We start from the raw sequence: 19,067 nt of genomic DNA, 5'->3' as shown, positions 1-19,067 counted from the left end.
GATGTGTGATGTTGCCAACAGATTTACAACGCTCAATTAGCTTCTCGCTGCGAGTGCAGAAGTATTCAGGCAGAAATTCATCATTAAAACCGACTGCGCTGCGGCACACTGTCGCAGTTTATTCCCGCCAAGTCTCAATGATGAGCAGGTGGTCGCAATTTGCACAACTTGAAAAGCGCCGGGCGACACCGTCGCTCATCGAATATCTAAGTCCTTCATCTGTGTCAGCCCACTACCCTTAAAATAAGCACTTTAATCTGGTTGAGTCTGCCACCAAAATTGACACAGTGTAATTGGATTTAGCGAGAGAGTTTACAATGGCGAGCATGCAATCTTAACAGATGCATGCTGCATTTGCGGATATTGTTTGCCTTTTTTTCTCGAGAAATATGTGTGTCTTGTTGTTTGGAAGGGGGACATTTCTGGCCCAGTACCTGATTACTTGTGTAATTGTAGCAAACGCTTGTCTGATTTTCAGAAGTTGCAAAGAAGAAAAGACCGATTTGAAGCTGAGTAAATATGAATGTAATATGTAAGCATTGACTTTGGGTGATAATACTCACATATTTGGGCTTACATTACACATGTTACGTGGTCATTTTTAAAGAGGTTTTTCAAGTGCCCAACAAATAACAAGACCCAAACATGCATTGCATGTATACATTATAACAAAAATATATTGGAAAGTACCGGTACGGTATGGGCCTATATTGGTACCGCTACATGGTTGTACAAGGTTACATGTTCATCCTTTTTTTTTTAATTTAACTGGTTACACTGGAATGGTAACAAATATTTGCAGATTAACAGCATTGCAAAATTGACAGACCTGTCCAGAAATGTTCCGTTCCTATTTTCCCAAAATCCATGGTAATTTGAACCTTCTCAAAATCCGATATGATACCGGTATGTCTTCTTTTCAGCTACAATTATGTACAATGTAGCAGTCTACGCAGTCCCATGCAACGCCTCACTGACAGTGTAGTTCTTATCAAGTTCATCCTTCGCTCTTCTTTAGGGAATCGCATAATGCATCCGCGATATTTTTTGTCCCGCTCCACCGGCAATCAGATTGGATGCCTGTGAACCCCGCCGTAAACACATTACAGGCGGACGCTAGGGCTACCCACTGGGAAATCACAGGAAATTCAGTGAAATCACTGGATGAGGATTGGATGTCAAAGCGTTATGAATAATGCTGGTGACTCGCGAGAATGGCAGTGAACACGGCGGAAAGATTACGATTCGAACCCTTTGAGGCATTGACAGTGTGATAAATGGACAACATGAAAGAGTTGATTCTGAGGGTACTTGAACCGTTGAACGACTATTAGGGTATAAATGTAATTTTGATTTATAAGTCCTTGCAGATGATAGGGTTGTGATTTTATGTGTAATTTAATGGTTGGTTGGTTTACATTGCACGCGCAGTCTTACATGTACATGACAGATGAGCAGTTGATAGATTGACAGTCAATCAATAAGCCAATCAGTGTAGACATTTCAGAAGATGACATTGGAAGAAAAAAATGCATGGACAAAATGTACCAGCACAATCAGTTTTGTTCTGCTATTGTTAGCTTTTGATCTGCTGATCATCAAGATTGTCATTAAGCAAAAGCACCGTCCATATCAGAATTTTCAATAATCGATATATCGGAAATCCAATATCGATTATCCCATGTAAACGTAGACCATAAAGATGACACTTTGATTAAAACCAAAGAAAGTCCCAATTTTCGACGGCTTTCTCTGGAGCATATTGCTCAAACTTTTTAAAACAAATCTCGGCACTGAGAGTTTGTCCAGAACGGGCGATTTGTTTTTTTTATAGTTTTACATTGGGGGAGACCGCGAATTCCAGCGAACGCAGAGGACAAAGCAATGCCGCTTGGCATTTCACAATGCTTTTATTTTGAGTTACAAGCACAAGTTGCCGCTGAGTTTTAATTCATCATGTTCATTATAAACACAAAGTAAAAGCACAAACGGGGATTTATTTTGATGATTATCTGACACATTTTCGATATTTTGGATACAATTCCTCAATCGAATATTTCGATATGATTAAAAAATTGCTATCGGCGATATCGATATCAAATAACATCAAATAATCGAGTAATATCGATAAATCGACGGTGCTTACATGTAATTAAGCAGTGATAGTTTTGTTTATGAACATGTACTGTACATGTGTACATGTAGTTAACTCTTGAAATCATAAAATGTACTGCTATTGCACACTTCAAAAGGGAATTCATTTTCATAGTAAAGGTAAAAATATGTTGCCAAAAGGCTCTTAACATACTGCAAGCCTCCAGTAAATGATGGCTGTTTCCATTTGGGTCATTTTCTTAATCACGGGTGACATTCAAAGTGAAAACACTTTCACAAATGGGCCTTTCCACAGTAAAGGGGTTCAAAAGTGTGACATGGGATTGGGAAATGAAGCAGGATAATAATATCAAGTTGTTTGTCCTATTTTCCACTTGTACATTCCCACCCCATTGTTGAGGATTGTACTTTTAAAGAATTTAAGACTTTCCAGGCAAATTTGACAAGATATTTATGCTCACAGTGCTACTTACGTAACATGTACATGTGTACAGAAAGTTTGTTAATATTGATAGCAAATTATAATTGCAATAAATGTCTTTATCAAATATTGTGCCTTTTCATTTTTAACCCTACAGCATTGGTACAGGTAAAGACCCAGACAATCAACTGTATATTTCAGATGTTACAGGGTACATCATTGTATTATGTTCAGAATATTACATACGTCCACAGAAAAATGTCACAAAATGTCTGTCCACGTTACGTACGTTACCTAAAATAAGTGTCTTAAAGACCAACACAATTGTGTTCACTGTGGCTGTTAGCACTCCTCAATGGGTTATAAATATGAATGACATTTGGGTGAATTCATTCACATGATAATTAGTGTTGTGTCAATTTCACGGTAGCAAAAATTCTGTCTTTTGTTCAGTACATGTACATAATTTTTACGATGACCCCTGCAAATCCTAACGTACAGAGAGGGTTTTCTATAATTGTTTGTACACATGATCATTAATTAAGCTAGTCCCTGGAAGGCACTGGAAACAACTGAACAGAATATCTTGCTTTGCTGTACCCTCCAGTGTCCCAAATTTGCAGTCTTTTGTACCCTGTTAGTGTGGAAATGCCCAAATAAGACTTTTGAGGTGCTTAAATGGCAGCAAATACACCGGTCCTTTTCGATCGTTTGCATAATGTTTAAGCTAATGCGCATTTTGATGTGTTTGCTGCGCGCCACCAAGCATCTCCAAAGTCTCCCTGCTGAACATACAAAAGTTAGATTAATGTAATAAATGGCATTACATTTCATAACAACCACGGTTGGATTTTTTTCACAAAATTGCTCCCCATAAAAAGTGGCACTCAAATTTGTACCCAAAAAAAATGAAAGTCTATATTTTTTAATACATTTTTATACATAAATGTACCTAGACGAAATCATCATGACTAAGTCATGTACATGAAGTAAGAGTTATGACCTTTCTGTCATCCATTTTTATTCTGCATTTTTGTCTTAAATATCAAGTGTTGACCTTTAAGTCTGAAACACACTCTTCAGTCAAGACGATATTTCAGTACTGTCCGTATGTGAAGTGGAGGGAAAAAAACCCATGTCCGTGCTTGGACTTCCCAAGAGCAGGCCATTAACACTCAGCTGCTGTAAAACTTGCAGGCCTGGGGGATTATTGCTGACGCCTACAAGGGTTTAGAGTTAGACTTGATTCCAGGTGTGTGAGAAGCTAGGATTAACAGAATAGGGAAGCAGGTAAAGCGGTTTTTACATTAGAATGGTTACTATTAGCATGCTGAATTAGTCATGTTACATGCAACTCGCTATCTGCATGCAATGCATGGACACAGCGCAGATAGATTAGCATTTTAGTGGTTAGCATACTGTATATTTTAGCGGTTAGCATGCTGAATAGGTCATGTAGATGCAACTCGCTATCTGCTATGCATACAGCACATATTCATGTACATGTAGATTAGCATTTTTAGTGGTTAGCCTACTGTAGATTAGCGGTTAGCATGCTGAATACCGGTAGGTCATGTACATGCAACTCGCTATCTGCTATGCATGGACACAGCACAGATACCGGAAGATGCAAGTACATCGCTCGCTACGCATCAATGTTGAATGTTTGATTTTACCTAGAGCTCTGTTTATATTTACTGTTTAAAATCAAGACTGATTTGACTGCAAGAGGCTGAATTATTGTGTGCCATTCGTCTATGTCTCAAAGCAGGATTAGCTGCAGATTCAGTGGTTAAATTAAACTGAAAAAGTGCCGCACTGTACAATGTAGACATGATCGACATGTATTGTACATACCAGCTACATGTAGTTGGCACCGTAAATTTTGTTCAGCTATTATCAGTGTCTGATCTGGCATACATGTGGAACTGGGCAATGTGCATACAATATAAATATTCTATTGTTGGTGTTAGTGTCATACAATTTAATGAATTTGTCAAACAAAATGAAATTTGACATACATGTACAATGTAATTACAAATAACGGTTGTGCTTGTTTCCCAGGAATTTATTGTCATTTCACAAAATGATGAGTAATTCTGTCAACAAGACTTTTCAATAATAACCCAATATGGCAAACATTATAGTGTGAGTTCCTGGTCTCTATTTACTGGTATCTAATTGTTAGGTGCTGGTGTATACATGCTCAAATGTTCAGAAGAGTTTCAACAGACTTGAATCAAGTCTAGTGTCGGTCATTCATGTCTAATGGGGTTGTCAGGTTTTGAGAGGACCAGTAAAGGACCTTCTCTGTTTCATGCAACAGGGCAGGAAGCCACTTGTAGGTAAGATGGGTAAATGCACCAGGCTCTTCCGCACTGGATAAGTGGTTTTAAAGGGAAAACCTCAAGCTTTCCAAAAATGTTGTAATATCTGACTGTTGCCAAATGTATGTGTACACGTACCGGTACGTTGTGTTGCTTTTTTTAAACGTAGATAAGTGTATCATTTGTCATTTGTGAATTTTTTTTTCGTTTGAAGTAGCAAAACTGCTCAAAATCTAAAGAAGGGTGCTTACATGTAACAACTAACTTGACGAAATGTTAGCTCAGTGAATGCTGTATATTCAGAGAAAACAATATTCTAGGATCTCGATTCCAATTCAAAAGTTACCGAGTCATGTTTTGAATTGCGCCCGAAATCAGCGTCCCAGACACGTTCTCATTCAGCCGATTGCAGCTATGCGATGTCATGCACTGAACAGACAAATAGTAGGAACTGTGGGCGTCTGTGCGTTGTGTCAACGCTTGCGCCCACCCATTAATGGCTTCACCGAATTAAAAACGAACTACTACCTGTAGGTCTAACGGAAATTTCCCAAAATGGGTCTTGCATCTTTGGAAATGACCTTCTTTTATTAGGTTTTTTTTTTCAAAATGACAGCAAGCCAGAAAGAATGATTTCACAGTGAGTTTAGCGCCATTAAACCAAGTTTGCTTTTTAACAATAATTTTGTCAGTTATCTTTGGATAGCTGCAAATTGATCTACTCCTCTAATCTCTGGAGAAGGATGCTTTGGTTTGACAATGTTTCCAAGGGGAATGCAGATCAAAAGTATAGTGTTATGCCCAAATGTACTATTTTGTCATGTTTCTTCAAAATTTTCAGTTACATTCCACTTTTCTTGTAAGTGCTGAACAGCGAATTTTGGGGTACACAATTTAAATTGAGCTGTATGAGCAAAGCTTAGTGTGCCATTTGCCCCCCCCCCCCCCCCCCTGTTGTTTTAGTGGAGTTCTGCATGAAGAACTTTCAAAATCTAGGAAATGAAAGCCCAATTCATAAGCTTTCTTTTAGTACAAGATTCATTCAAATAACTCATGTACTTTTCAAGTTACGGAATTTTAAACACAACCACCGTCTTAAAGTTCTGTCCATGGATTACAAAAAAGATGTGCGCTCTTTCAGCAAAACAAAACAATTCACACACATCCCTATGTGATTTGTTTTGGTTTTGCTGAAAGAACACTTACACATGTTCCTTTTTGTGAATTGTGGACAGATCTTTAAAACAGTGGTTGTGTTTAAAATTATGTAACTTGAAAATTACATGAGTGATTTGAATGATTCTTGTACTAAAAGAAAGTTTATGAAATGGGCTTATATCCTTGATTTTGAAAGTGTTACATGCAGAACTTCACTAAAATAATGATCCCGACATTTGGAATGTTTGTTTCTTTACTCACCCTGTACAATGAGACGTGACCTACCTACATGTAGAATGTTGATTGATGTTGCCCTCCATCCATAAGATTGTCAATCTGCTGTAACGTTGCGAGAGCCACTCACACACTATTTACGCCACCATGTTTGTTTGCGTTATACCTCACTTTAATTTCCAAGACAGCTTACCCTGAGAAAGGTCTATAGACCTTATAAAATGGAGTTTTGCGTCAGGGTGATGTGAATCAAATTAGGTTTTGCCCTTCACCGACGTTTAAACACTGTATACTTAGTGTGTTTAATACCTCCCGAGTGAAAGTTGGAAAAAAAATCACTCGGGTGGGACTCGAACCCACGACGTACATAGCAGCGGGTACCGCATAAACTATTATAAGATGGAATTTTGCGTCGGGGTGATATAATCAAATTAGGTGATTTATATGGGGCCATATGATAAGTCTGACGCCTCATACATGTAGGTCCGACGCCTCATAAGTCCGGAATTTCAGACTTATGAGGCATCGGACTTATAAAGCATAAAATATATTTATTCCGCCTCATAGGTCCGACCCCTCATAAGTCCGACATCGGAAAAACGAGGCGTTTAAGTTGTCGGACTAATAATCAAGGCGTCGGAGCCATGAGGCGTCGGACTTACCAGTATGAAGCATCGGACCTATGAGGCGTCGGACTTATGGGCCTTTATTTGGTCAGGGGATGCGATTTTGTCGGACTTATGTCGGACCTATGACATGTACAATGTATGAGGCGTCGGACTTATGAGTGGACCCCATTTATATCACCCCGACGCAAAATTCCATCTTATAATAGTTTATGCGGTACCCGCTGCTATGTACATCAGATTCGAACCAGCCAACCGATCCCGTTTGCTCGGTGGTCGAGTGGTAAGACATCTGCACTGGAAAGCAGGAGGTTGTGGGTTCGAGTCCCACCCGAGTGATTTTTTCCAACTTTCACTAGGGAGGTAACACACTGAGTATACAGTGTTTAAACGTCAGTCTATAGACCTTGCCCCAGACATTTGACCAATCACAGCGTGCACTTGTTTTTGCATCTTGCTGGAATGTGCAGTGTGATATTGAAGAGGCACAAAACGCAAATGTACACGTGTTTCATCACGTGCGCAGTGCGCTGGGCTTAATGATCAGTTTATTAATGAAATGTCACAATCTAATGGTACATGTGATAGAAGACTGTAGCCTTTCTTTGAACAAAATACTTACAGTGTACATGTACATACATGTGCAACAACAATCTTTATTCCTGGCTTTCTAGGTCATACATGTATGTACATTATTTTTATCTCACAGCTGAATACTCTATAAATAGGCAAGTTGGCAAATCTAATGAACTACATGTGCAAAGGTTCTATAATCGTGAGCTTCAAAATTGTCTTCAATGGCGTAATTAATTGGCATACCGGGTATACATTGTACGGTATATCCGATAAGTGTACAATACCGGTATAATGTACCGGTATGTATACGTACATATACGTACGCGTTTGTTTATGGTGTAAATCGAGGACACACACGTGCAACATCATCGATTAAGGTACCGGTACACGTACAAAACCAATGAGAGCTGTTGCAAAAAAGTTATAAGTTATAAGAGTACAAACAAAGGAAAAGGGAAGAGGAACAATAGAAAATCCTTGATTTACACCATAACAAATGTGTGCGTACGTACAAGTGTGCATCAGTCAATGGAGCAATACATGTAAGTTGCACAACTTGAAAAATTTTGATTCAACTCCATTGAGTCTTCATGGCCTTCACCAATTTTATAGAAAGATTACATGTACCGGTAGCTACATTGTACATGTATTTACAAGATGGTGTGACGTTTTCCAACATTTGCTGACATAATGCCCTTGTTTTTCCAAAAAACCTATTTTCAACTCTCAGAGAATTTTTAACAAAATAGATCAGTCTTGATAAGTGCCCCGTTCAACAAGTGTCTTTTGAATGTTTGTTTGGTGGAACTTTGAATACCCAAACCTTTGAACCCTCAGTAACAATTACAAAAAAAGCTGCAGCATGTTTTGTCCTAATTGGTAAACTTATCATGTAACTTTGACCTTTTCTTAGCCGTGACTTCTGCTAAGTGCCGATAACAGCGAGAGACCTCCACTCCCTCCGTCCAAGGTCTGAAATCTGCCAACGCCACCGGCCAACAAAAAAAGTGCATTCAATCAAAAGCAAAACGTCAGTCAGCCAGCCCTTCGTGGAACTGAACACAAAATGGCTGCCAACAGTACTAGCGTCCACGTCTCTGACACACAGACATGGGAGAAGAACAAGAAAACAACAGTGAGTATAAAGTTTGGGTCTTTTCTAACATCACCTTCACGTACACATGTACATGTATATGTACTTATCAGTTGAAGTTTTGTATTCGATTTTGGGTTTTGGTTATTTGTTGATTTTTTATATTTTGGTCATGATTTGAACTGCAAAGTTACATTTCCACTACATGAACCACTACACCAGCAAGAGTCCGGCAGTCTCCTGATGACGAGCAGAGCTTCAAAACGTTGAGTTATAACCAACTGGTTCTTTTCAGAACCACACAACTCACTAAGAGATATCTTTCATTCACATGGTGTTACTGCAAACCTCCCATTCATTGATCATCACGCAAACCCTGAATGTAAGTCTTATTTAACTACATGTCCGTTTTGAATCAGTGTACATACGACAATCCCTCCCACATTGTTCTTTTTAGTCGTGTATCAATTGGTGAAATTCCAGCAAGTCATGTTTAATGTTGAGAAACTGAGAAACGGTGTCAATTTTGGATCACTTTACATTTTTGATTCGCATGAACTATTCCTATGCAACGACCGAAGGACCGGACCTCAGTGGTCAACTTTGTTTTGCAACAGAAAAGTGACTGCAATTTGTCAGAGCTATATGTATGTTTCCAGTATATAACATGTAAATTGACCTGGAGTTACTTATTTCTCAAAGTCGGTGATAGGAAAGCAGGTGCAAGTAGGCTACAATGTAGTTCTTCTCGTCATCAAAGACTCACATGAGCATTTTGGAGATGAATGGTACATTTGCGCCACCTTCGCTTGCTACTTTCAAGCCCTAGAAATGTTTTTAAAATCGCTGTCAGCGTTGGGTATGTATGCAGTGTACCTGGTGCTCAGTGATTCTTCACAATCAAACAAGATATGTACAGGTAGTCTCCTGTCAGACTGATTCCCGCCCACCTCCTTTTGAGAGGCAGGGAACCAGCCTATCTCACTTTGTTCTTTGTTGTTTTGTAAAATACCACAATGCTTCGCACATTGTTGACTGGTGTACAGTTACATGGTTCATGCCTTTGTTGAGAAATTTCAGGCTTTGTCTTCAGCTTTTAGCTTCAGATTTTAGCTTCATTTTTGACAATAAAATGATTTTGAAGCCTTTATGTCCAAACCAAATAGAAATACTCTAAACTGTGGCTGCATTATAAACTACAAGATTTGCAAAATATGGACCCTAGCTTACTCAGCCAGAGTCCTCCAGGTCAGGGGTGTATGTAAGGCTGCATCCGAATCAACTGGCTAAAGCTAGGTCTAGGTCTGTGCCCATTGAAAATACGCGGGGACGCGCTGACAATAGACGTAGCCGTAGCTCTGGAAGCCCGTTTCGGACACGGCCTAATACAGTACATGTGTAGGCCTACACCGCGTTTTTTATTGTTAGGCAAATTAGGACCAAGGTATTAGGACTTTCTGCTGCCCCCACAGCGTTTACGGTCCCCACGAAAACCTTCATGTACCGTACATGTACATCATGTAGTTGTCCCACAATTATGTAAAATCTCCTGGTGTACATGTGTATTGCATTACTGCTGAACATCGCCCTCCTGAGATTGTGAATGGATCCAATGGATTCGTTGATGATCACCTGAGCAGTGTTACAAGGTCCGCAGTCAGTTAACTTCTTTACTTTATGTAGGCCTATTTGTTATTTGCATTCGGAAATGCTGATGATTTAGTTTAAGTCAGGGTATGCAATAAGCCAATGAACTTTGTGTTGGCAAAAAGGCACTCCCTTTACTTCATATCACTCCAGCTTGCAATAATCTGGCTGTAATCTCCATGATAAATCGTGTTAGTTATGCATGTGTTGTAAAACCTCGAAATAAATTCAACCTGTTTAATCAGATCCTGTGTTACTTAGAGGACAGATCTCTGCAGATAGTAGTATTTATAGAAGGCAAGCAAATTGAAGCACGCAAGATGATGACTCAGTGTGTTGGCGGACAGTCTTTTTGTATCACGAGTTCCCAGCCAGTTTATAAAAATAAAACTCACCGCAGCCCTGACGGAAATTCCTATTTTGGTCTTGTGTTTAAGTCAGTCGAGTCACTGGCTTCCCCCTTTCCCCAGTGATATCATGAGGGGGGCTATTTTTATAACCAGCGGGAAGTTCTTGGGACAAGACGCCAGGTTTTTGCTGCACACAAAGACAGTGCTGGGGAAGGTCGGTTTTGAGAGTTTGTCAGAGTTGGACAAGCTGCATCTGTGTTCGCAAAGCATTTGCTGATGGGGAGTTACACGTACCTCAAACTGCATGTTTACCAACAAAGACAAGTTAAGTTTCTTCAAAAGAACCTGACCACAACCGCGCAAACGCAAAGAACCTGATGACTATCAAAAAGGGTTACCGCTAATGAGGATGCTGCAGATGAATAGGCAGATTTCACATCTGTCGTACCACTAAGATTATCTCAACCATGCTGTCAGTTCCATTTACATTTGCACCATGACCCCACCGGAGCTCTGAAAGGAATCAAAATGACAGGCATGTACATGTTCATGTATGTGTTCATGTAGATTTTCTTTTACGGAATCGGCATTTGTGAACTTCACTAGGAGTGGTGTACTATGCATCAAGCCAGAGGCATAATAGGCAGACAACAGAGCGGCTCAACTACAAAGAATACAGGAGACTGTAACCATCTAGGACATCAGTCAAGTCATCTGGTGCTTTGGATAACTCCTGGAGTGGTTTGTCTTTTGTCAAACCTATCTTCAAATTCTGTCGCAATTTTGTGTGCATTGGCTTTACAGAATTGCCTTCTTGAATTGAACAGGTTGCAAATCAACTGCTGTTCATCAGAACTGAGCTGTCTGGAACAACTTCCACATGGTAAACAAGTGATTTTCCATGTGCTGCTTGATTGAAAAAGCATGTTTTACATGTATTCACTGTAACAAACAAGTTGAACTGCAACTTTACTCTGAAGCTGTGAACAAATTTTCAGATATTTCGGTCACAAGTATTCTTGGAATTGATAGACTTTCAGACTTCAATGCTTTGTTCCAAGAAGTGTTCACATTATATACTGCAACTAATTGCCACATCCAATGAACAGATAATCTCAACGGGTTTATTTGTTTGTGCAGAATTGCTGGATTTGTAAAAGTATTAAGTGAGTTCAAGTCAGACTTCATGATGACATCAACGCAACTGTTCACAGTACAAGTTTTGTCTGCTTTATGTCATTGTTAATGACATACAACATTGACTTTACGAGATATGTACTTATCGGTCAAGTCTTCTCCTGAGGTAGATGCATGTGCATACCTCTTTGCTCAAACGAAGCCTAGTGCTTTTAACTGCTGGATAGCTGTTCGTGCTTGAAGATTGATAGTCAGACAACTCGTCTCAGTTGTACTGTGATATAACTCATCATCTGTCCAGTGTTCGACATTTGTCCAGTGTTCGACATTTTTGTTCCATCAACAACTTTTTCAGTCAACTGTCTTGCCTGTACCTCCTCCACCATGCCGATCCTGGTCAAGCTTTTGTCTGTCTGCATGCGTCCATACAATCAATCCATTCTTAACAGGAAAAAGGTAAGCATATTAAAACTGACTTTCTTTTTGCAAAAATAAAAAAATAACGTTGAAGGTCTCTTGCCAAATCTTCATGTCAAAAAAAGTTTGTGACTGTATACCGGTAGTTTCCGCATTGAACATGCACAGTTGTCATTTTTTTTTCTCAGAAATCATGATCTACAACTGAAGAGTTTTGGCTGTGTGACCAAAAGATCTTTACATGTGCATCTACAATGTGCATGTATCTATATTCCAGAACCTTTCTTTGCTGCCCATCTCACCTGCTGGAAACCTCCAAGAATATCCTCCTCACTCCTAAAAACTTGGATTTTGATCTCATAACTAGCTGTTGAGTCATTCCAAAACTGCAGCAGAGGAATTGTCCAATTAACCAAATCACCCAGCCCTAATACCCTATCATCGTTCTTGACTTCAAGTTCAAAGAGTTCACCCTTTCAAAACCTGTACTGCAAAGACCATGGTCTGATTTACTCTATTTTTGTTTAGCACAGTGTCTCATGATCAAGACGCAAGGAAATCACTTGACCCTATGCCTCCTTCCCCAACTTCCCCCTTTATAAATTTCTGACACAGCAAAATATAGGTCTTATTGAAGGATGAGAACAGTTAGAGTCACAGTTTCAGACTAGTTTTCTGAATTTGGGCAATGACAAACCGTTTTCGTAGATCTTTCTACCATTGCTTAACACTCCTATACTACCGTAACATGCAAACATACATTCTGTGTCAAGTAGTCCTTTCAGTGAAAATCAATCAAGTGACTGTTTTTAACAATTAAGAATTCCCAGCCTACCGGTACATAAAGCAGGATTGACTGGCCGTGACTGTTTATGTAACTCATGCAGCTTTGCTTTGGCTGTGGGTGATTGATAAGCCAGCTGTGCCCTTAACTTGCCTGCTTTGTCTGTTCATGGTCTGTTGACTGAGTTTGACTAGTCACAGTGCTTGCTTGACATATGATCTGACTGCTGGTGACTAGCCTGTGTTAAAATAATGGCAGGGGAAGTGGATGGAATTTTTGACTGTCTGTGACTGTTTAAATAGCAGGAGGGTTAATAGTAAATACAGGTGTACTTGCTGAGCATATATCAGATGAGAACTAGTCGCAATCATTAACACTCTTCTGCGAATTGCAAAGATTCCCCCTGTGTATTTTAGCAGTGAATCCCATGATTATGATGCATGGGGATGGCAACTGCTCGTTGCTAAGGACTCCGTTTTCTTTTACTTGTCAAAAGTGAGACTGAGTTTACTATTTCAACTGGCTGCTCTATAAAAAAATAATTTGTATCCGTCCTTTGTCTGGGTGCATCCTACTCATTGCCTAGTTCCAATCTACGGTACATGTACGTACCGGTATGCACATTCGTACATGTAGTATTCAATTAATTCAGGATTTATGCCCATATTTGAAAAGTGTCTTACAATGAAGATAGCATTTTTAACCAGTTCGTGCCGGAGGCCGTGTAAACACGCAAAAAGTTTGCGGTATTCGGAACAGATGACTGATAAACAAGCAGGAATTATCTGTCAGCGGCCCGCTCGCAGCGAGCGAGGCCGGACATTTTATGAGTGTACTGCCCGAGGATGATGGCTTCAAACCACCTGGCTTGAGGTCGAGTGAGATGTAATCCCGCACCTCGTTCCGTTCTTGTCAAAAATAATCCTGGCCTGAACTGGTTAACTGAAACAGGATGCTCCACCTGTTATTTTTCCTAAGCATCAACTTGAACAGTGTATTCGAATTCCAAATTGATGATCCAAAAGACGCCCAGACTCCTGAGGCTCAAAGCTGTATAATTGGCAAGTTCAGTGGGGTACCAGTTCTTGTATCCAAGGAACTCAAAACATCTTTGTGAGGCATTCTGGCAAAATGAGACGGAACCGGGCACAGGCCGTAAAGTGGAGAAAAATGCTAACACCTGAATGGGGGGGGGACTTTTTTTTGTTTTCAATGTACTGATTGATTGATATTTGCAGTCTTCGATATGTCCATTGCACATATTTTAAAGAAATACTGTACATGTAAAAAAAATCGTGGAATAAAAGTGTTTTTAAGGAAAAACAATTGGCATCTTTCTTTTCACGACTACAATGCCCAAAAGTTTAAAGGCGATTTTCTCAGTACTTTACTTTTTGACATTCCAATAAACGTGAAATTTAAACAACAATAAGTTTTCAACAGAGTATCTGATTGGAGTGTAACAAACAGTATTGCATTGAGAATTTTATTCTCTTTCCTAATATCTGCAAAACTTCATTTGGACCTCAACCTGCAGTTCTGTCTCTTTTGCCAGAACACCTCACATTTACATTATGGGATACCGTCTTTTATATGCTGTCTATTGAATTAAGCAAGGTAAAGTGACTCATGTAAGGTAGGTTAGAGTCTCAACATTTCAAGTGCCGTGTCTTGTTTGCTTCGATAACAGCAAAAGTGATCTACTGCAGACATCTAACAGTCATTCATATGATTTTCATTGCAGGTCCCTAGACTGTAAATGACAAAGACAATTCTATGACAATGACTTGTAACACAGTATAGTCAAGTACTTCAGGCACATGAATCATGCAAAGAAGCGATGCTCAACATGGAATAATGATGTGCAATTATACACTTGTAATGGCGATGTATGTACGGACAAACAGACGTGTTATAAACAGCCAGTTTCCATACAGTGTACCAGTACTTTCAGCAGATGCACTTCTCGCTGGCAAATGTCACACAGGATATTTGCGAGCAGTTGCGTGGTTTCTTTGGCGTCATTTCTGCTCTGAATTGAATATTACAATTAATTGAACAGTGTATCTCAGAAATGTCAAGAGGTGTTATTCTGCATGTAGTTGAAGTGTGTGGCCTAGGATCCTGTATGAGTACATGTAGCAATACCAATGGCACGTCTTGTACATGTGGTCAAAATGAACTTTTTGCCATTTTCGTGGACAGACATGTCATGACTGAGATGTGACCAATTACAAGAACTGTTGATATTAAATATTTTCACTTTTTTTATTTTTTTTTATTTAAAGAACATGCAGTACCGGTACATGTACAAATACACATGTGCTTCAAAGGATTACGATCATTTTATCCTTTAAAATTCCCTTTTTCTTATGAAAATTGCTGGGTTACAAGTGTTTTTGTCTTTGACCCCTTTACATGTATCTGCATATGTACAGGATACTACACCCTTCTAAATTCTAGTTTAGATCTTTTCAAATTTAGTTGGATGGCATATACGCATGTACTCAATGTCTCAAGATATTGTCCCAGTCTTGACTAAACAGAAGCAGGGTGTGTGTAAATTGAATTAAGGAGATTTCCTCTGTGGGTTGCTGATCCAATCAAGTGAAGTGTCCTGATTTACACATAACAAGTCTTTGCTATTGATGTCTGTTCCAGTGAATGTGTACATTGTTCAAGGGTTATTATTATTATTATTATTATTTATTCGGCCAACAAATGAACAAAAGAACAATGACAAAGCAAATAAAAAGTAAAAAGTAAACAAAAAATGGAAATTGAAAAGTAAGACCAGACAAGACTGAAGAATGCGAGTAGGAATGGGTCGGGGGAGGGGGAGGGAAGGGAGGGTGGACAGTTTGACAGGGGAGAGGAGATAGAGGGACAGAAAACAAGGACAATATAACATTCCAAACCGGCCAGGGTAAACAAAAGTGTACTAAAACACTGTAGCCCTAAGGCCTGCCAACCCATGCTCGAAATGTCTACACAAAAATTAAATAGTATTATAGTGGTTACAGTGTGCATGTATAACTGTAAGACCTCATTATTCCCTTCTATGTGAACTATGCAAACATACACATTCTGTGCCAAATACCAGTAGTCCTTTCAGTCAAAATCAATCAAGTGACTGTTTTCAATAGTTAAATTTCTCAGCGTATATAAAGCAGGATTGACTGGCTGTGACTGTTTAAGTAACTTGATACAGCTATGCTTTAACTCCGGGTGATTGATAAAGCTACCGTACATGTAGCGGTAGCTGTGACCACAACGTGCCTGCTTTGTCTGTTCATGGTCTGTTGACTGAGTTTGACTAGTCACAGTGCTTGCTTGACATGATCTGACTGCTAGTGACTAGCCTGTGTTAAAAGTATAGCAGGGGAAGTGGATGGAAATTTTGACTGGCTGTGACTGTTTAAATAGCAGGAGGGTTAAGTGTTACAGGTGATATAGCAGTAGGTGAGGTGAGGCATACAGAATGTACGTACATGTAGGTGATGCATTAAAATGGCAAGGAAGGGCTGCAACAAATAAACTTGGCTAGGATATGGACATGGTCCAGTTAAGATAAGTTGTAGAATTCTGGCAAAATTGACTGGAATGTAGAGAAACTTTATTTTTGGAAAAAATATCTTCTTATTTTCTTTTAGTTAAGAAATAAAAAGTTTCAAACTACAAATAATTCTTAAACATTTGAAGTGTCTGTTTCATGTTGTCAACACGATACAGGTCTTTTCATGGCGTTTGTTTTTCTTGAAGTTTCTTGAAGCAGACATCATGTATGAGATTTGAAGAATACTTAAATCATACTGTGTCCCTTGCTATTTTAAGAATCTTAAAATTGCTTAGTACCCATTTTGTCAATGATGGATAACAGCTGTGCTACACTTCATAAAATGTAATAAGATAAGGACCCTTAAGCCCAATAAATGCTGTGAATTACTGGAGAACTGTGGAAAAAAATGCCAGCGAGAAAAATACCGGATGTCACCTGCCATGGGTCCCAGGCTGACTAGAATTACAGCGTGGTTGTGATAACTGCAGTTATTCGGAGATTATTGTAGTACTGCGCTGTTGAAATTAGGATCAAGTTTCTTGAGACCTTTCATTGCGTACTGTGTACAAGCCCACGCGGGCAAAGCAAGAAGTGCCCTGCATGCTGAGATGCAATAAATTGGACACCAGTATTCATATTACACTTCAGATATCTGTATACAGTTACCGTTCTTCTTTTGAACGGTGTGTGTGAATATATGTAGGTATGAGAGAACAATTTCATTAAAATACATGTTCTGCACATGAATACATGTACCGCAGCGGCACATACACATGTACCGGTACATGTACGTACATGTATGTATTATCAACCTTTTTTTTTCATTTGGCCAATAATAATGGACCGGTATCTTACTGCAAAATTTAAGTGGATAAATTAGGCTGTTCATTTTCGAACAACTTAGTATTCAATTATTCAAACTATTTGATCAAACATTTTAATATTGGAAACTTGCTGATCAAATTTACACGTGCAAGCTGCAAATATGTGCCGCACCGGTCAAAAGTTGCACGCAAAGCGCTCGGATTACAATTTGCGTAAGTGTTTGATGATAGGGGCGGCTAGGGTGTTTTACAATAAGTATTTTTTTACTGTCAAGGGATTTAACATGCTAAGAGGTTAAGAACAATGAACCACCATTGACAAAAAAAGTTGACAAACAAAGTTAATATCGACACTAAAGCTCCGCAACTTTATGATTAAATAACAACACAGTCGTGTGCATACTTGCGTTATTGTTTTTTGGGGTGTTTTTTTGCCAGTATTCGAAACGGTTAAAAGCTATTGGAATATTCGGATGATGATCAAATATTCAGGATATTCGGGACAGCCGTAAGTGGATTAATGAAATGCTTATTTTAAACTGATTAACTTAATCATTATTGAAATGTGACAAACATCCAGATAAATTGCAAATAATCTCTTAATACTGTGAAGGAAGCTCGTGATGAGCATACTGTACATGTGAGCTGGATTGTTAAGGGTGTAGTTAAGAATTGCATGCATGTAAGGTTTGGTGCCGTGCTAAGCTTGTAAAATATTCATAGGGTTGGGGCCATGTTCCCCCCCCCCCACCCCCCCACCCCCCAAAAAACCGGCACAACAACCCTTTATAGTCAGAGTGTGTGCAGACCCCCCAGACACATCCCCCTCCCCCTCCTCCTTCCCCCCCCCCCCCCTCCAAACAGTAGGGGGGATACAAAAAGGATAGTGACAAGGGTTCATCATGTTCATTGCAAAGAAAATTCTATAAAGATGGTGTGCCATTGCAACATCAATCCGCACAAATCAGTGACAGTGCACCAGTGATTATGTCAATCATGAGCACTATCAACTCAACTATGCAGGACATTTGAGGTACAGCGTAAAATTTATAGTCAAAAGTGATGGCCAATTTATGCTGTGGTAAAAAAATATGATGACTTACATGTTCATTGCACATTATACTCAAACATCATTTTTGAGAAACTACACCGTTGAACACAGTTGTGCTTGGATTATTATTTTAAGTACCAAACATTACAAGATGGTCAAGTGGTTTTTACAGCTCTCTGTACAATATATGTATTTCCAAAATTAGTAATAACCCAACAGTGTGTTTAGTGGAAAGTACCGTAAGGCACCAAATGTGTGTGTTCAAAGGCATACATGTACATGTACTCCTTGGCATCTGATCATTCATTCTCATGGTGTAATTATTTCTACTGTGCTTTTCAGGTATACAAGGTTGTCGTGGTAACGGGAGGCAAGACATGGTTCATCTTCAGACGATACAATGAATTCCACAAACTCTATGAGATGGTGAGTCAAGAAAGATTTGTCCAAAAATATTTAATTCTCCAATTTTTTTTTATCTAATGCAAGTGACATGTAGTATGAATATTAACTAAAATGAAAGTGTACAGATTTGTGGATTGGCTTACGTTTATTGTGGCAATAGCATATATTCAGATTTGTGGTTCACGTTCTTTATTATTTGATGTACAATGTATATTCAAGTACCAGTAGCTCAATACTTTTTTAGTTGGTTGGATTGTTCCTTTACCGGTAGTTCTAGACAGAGCCTTATATGTAGAGAGAGTTGCGACATAAGGGTCACACCGTTTGGAACCAAAATGGCGGA

At 39.1% G+C, this 19,067-nt stretch overlaps 1 protein-coding gene across 3 annotated transcripts in view; it reads left to right on the top strand.

Annotated features, from left to right (window-relative positions):
- The window catches only part of LOC119728744 (serine/threonine-protein kinase Sgk1-like), a 70,308-nt gene that overhangs the window by 34,242 nt on the left and 16,999 nt on the right, over positions 1 to 19,067 (top strand). For all 3 annotated transcript variants that reach the window (XM_038201113.1, XM_038201111.1, XM_038201112.1), the window contains 2 exons: positions 8,371 to 8,592; positions 18,662 to 18,745. In XM_038201113.1, coding sequence (XP_038057041.1) covers positions 8,524 to 8,592; positions 18,662 to 18,745 — 153 coding nt within the window. In that variant the 5' untranslated portion in view covers positions 8,371 to 8,523. The remainder of the gene's footprint in view (positions 1 to 8,370; positions 8,593 to 18,661; positions 18,746 to 19,067) is intronic.

This window comes from Patiria miniata, unplaced genomic scaffold (genome assembly GCF_015706575.1).
Source record: "Patiria miniata isolate m_02_andy unplaced genomic scaffold, ASM1570657v1 HiC_scaffold_20, whole genome shotgun sequence".
NCBI classification, from domain to species: Eukaryota; Metazoa; Echinodermata; class Asteroidea; order Valvatida; family Asterinidae; genus Patiria; species Patiria miniata.
The sequence above is the reverse complement of the archived record's forward strand: the minus strand, read 5'-3'. Positions and strand labels throughout refer to the sequence as shown.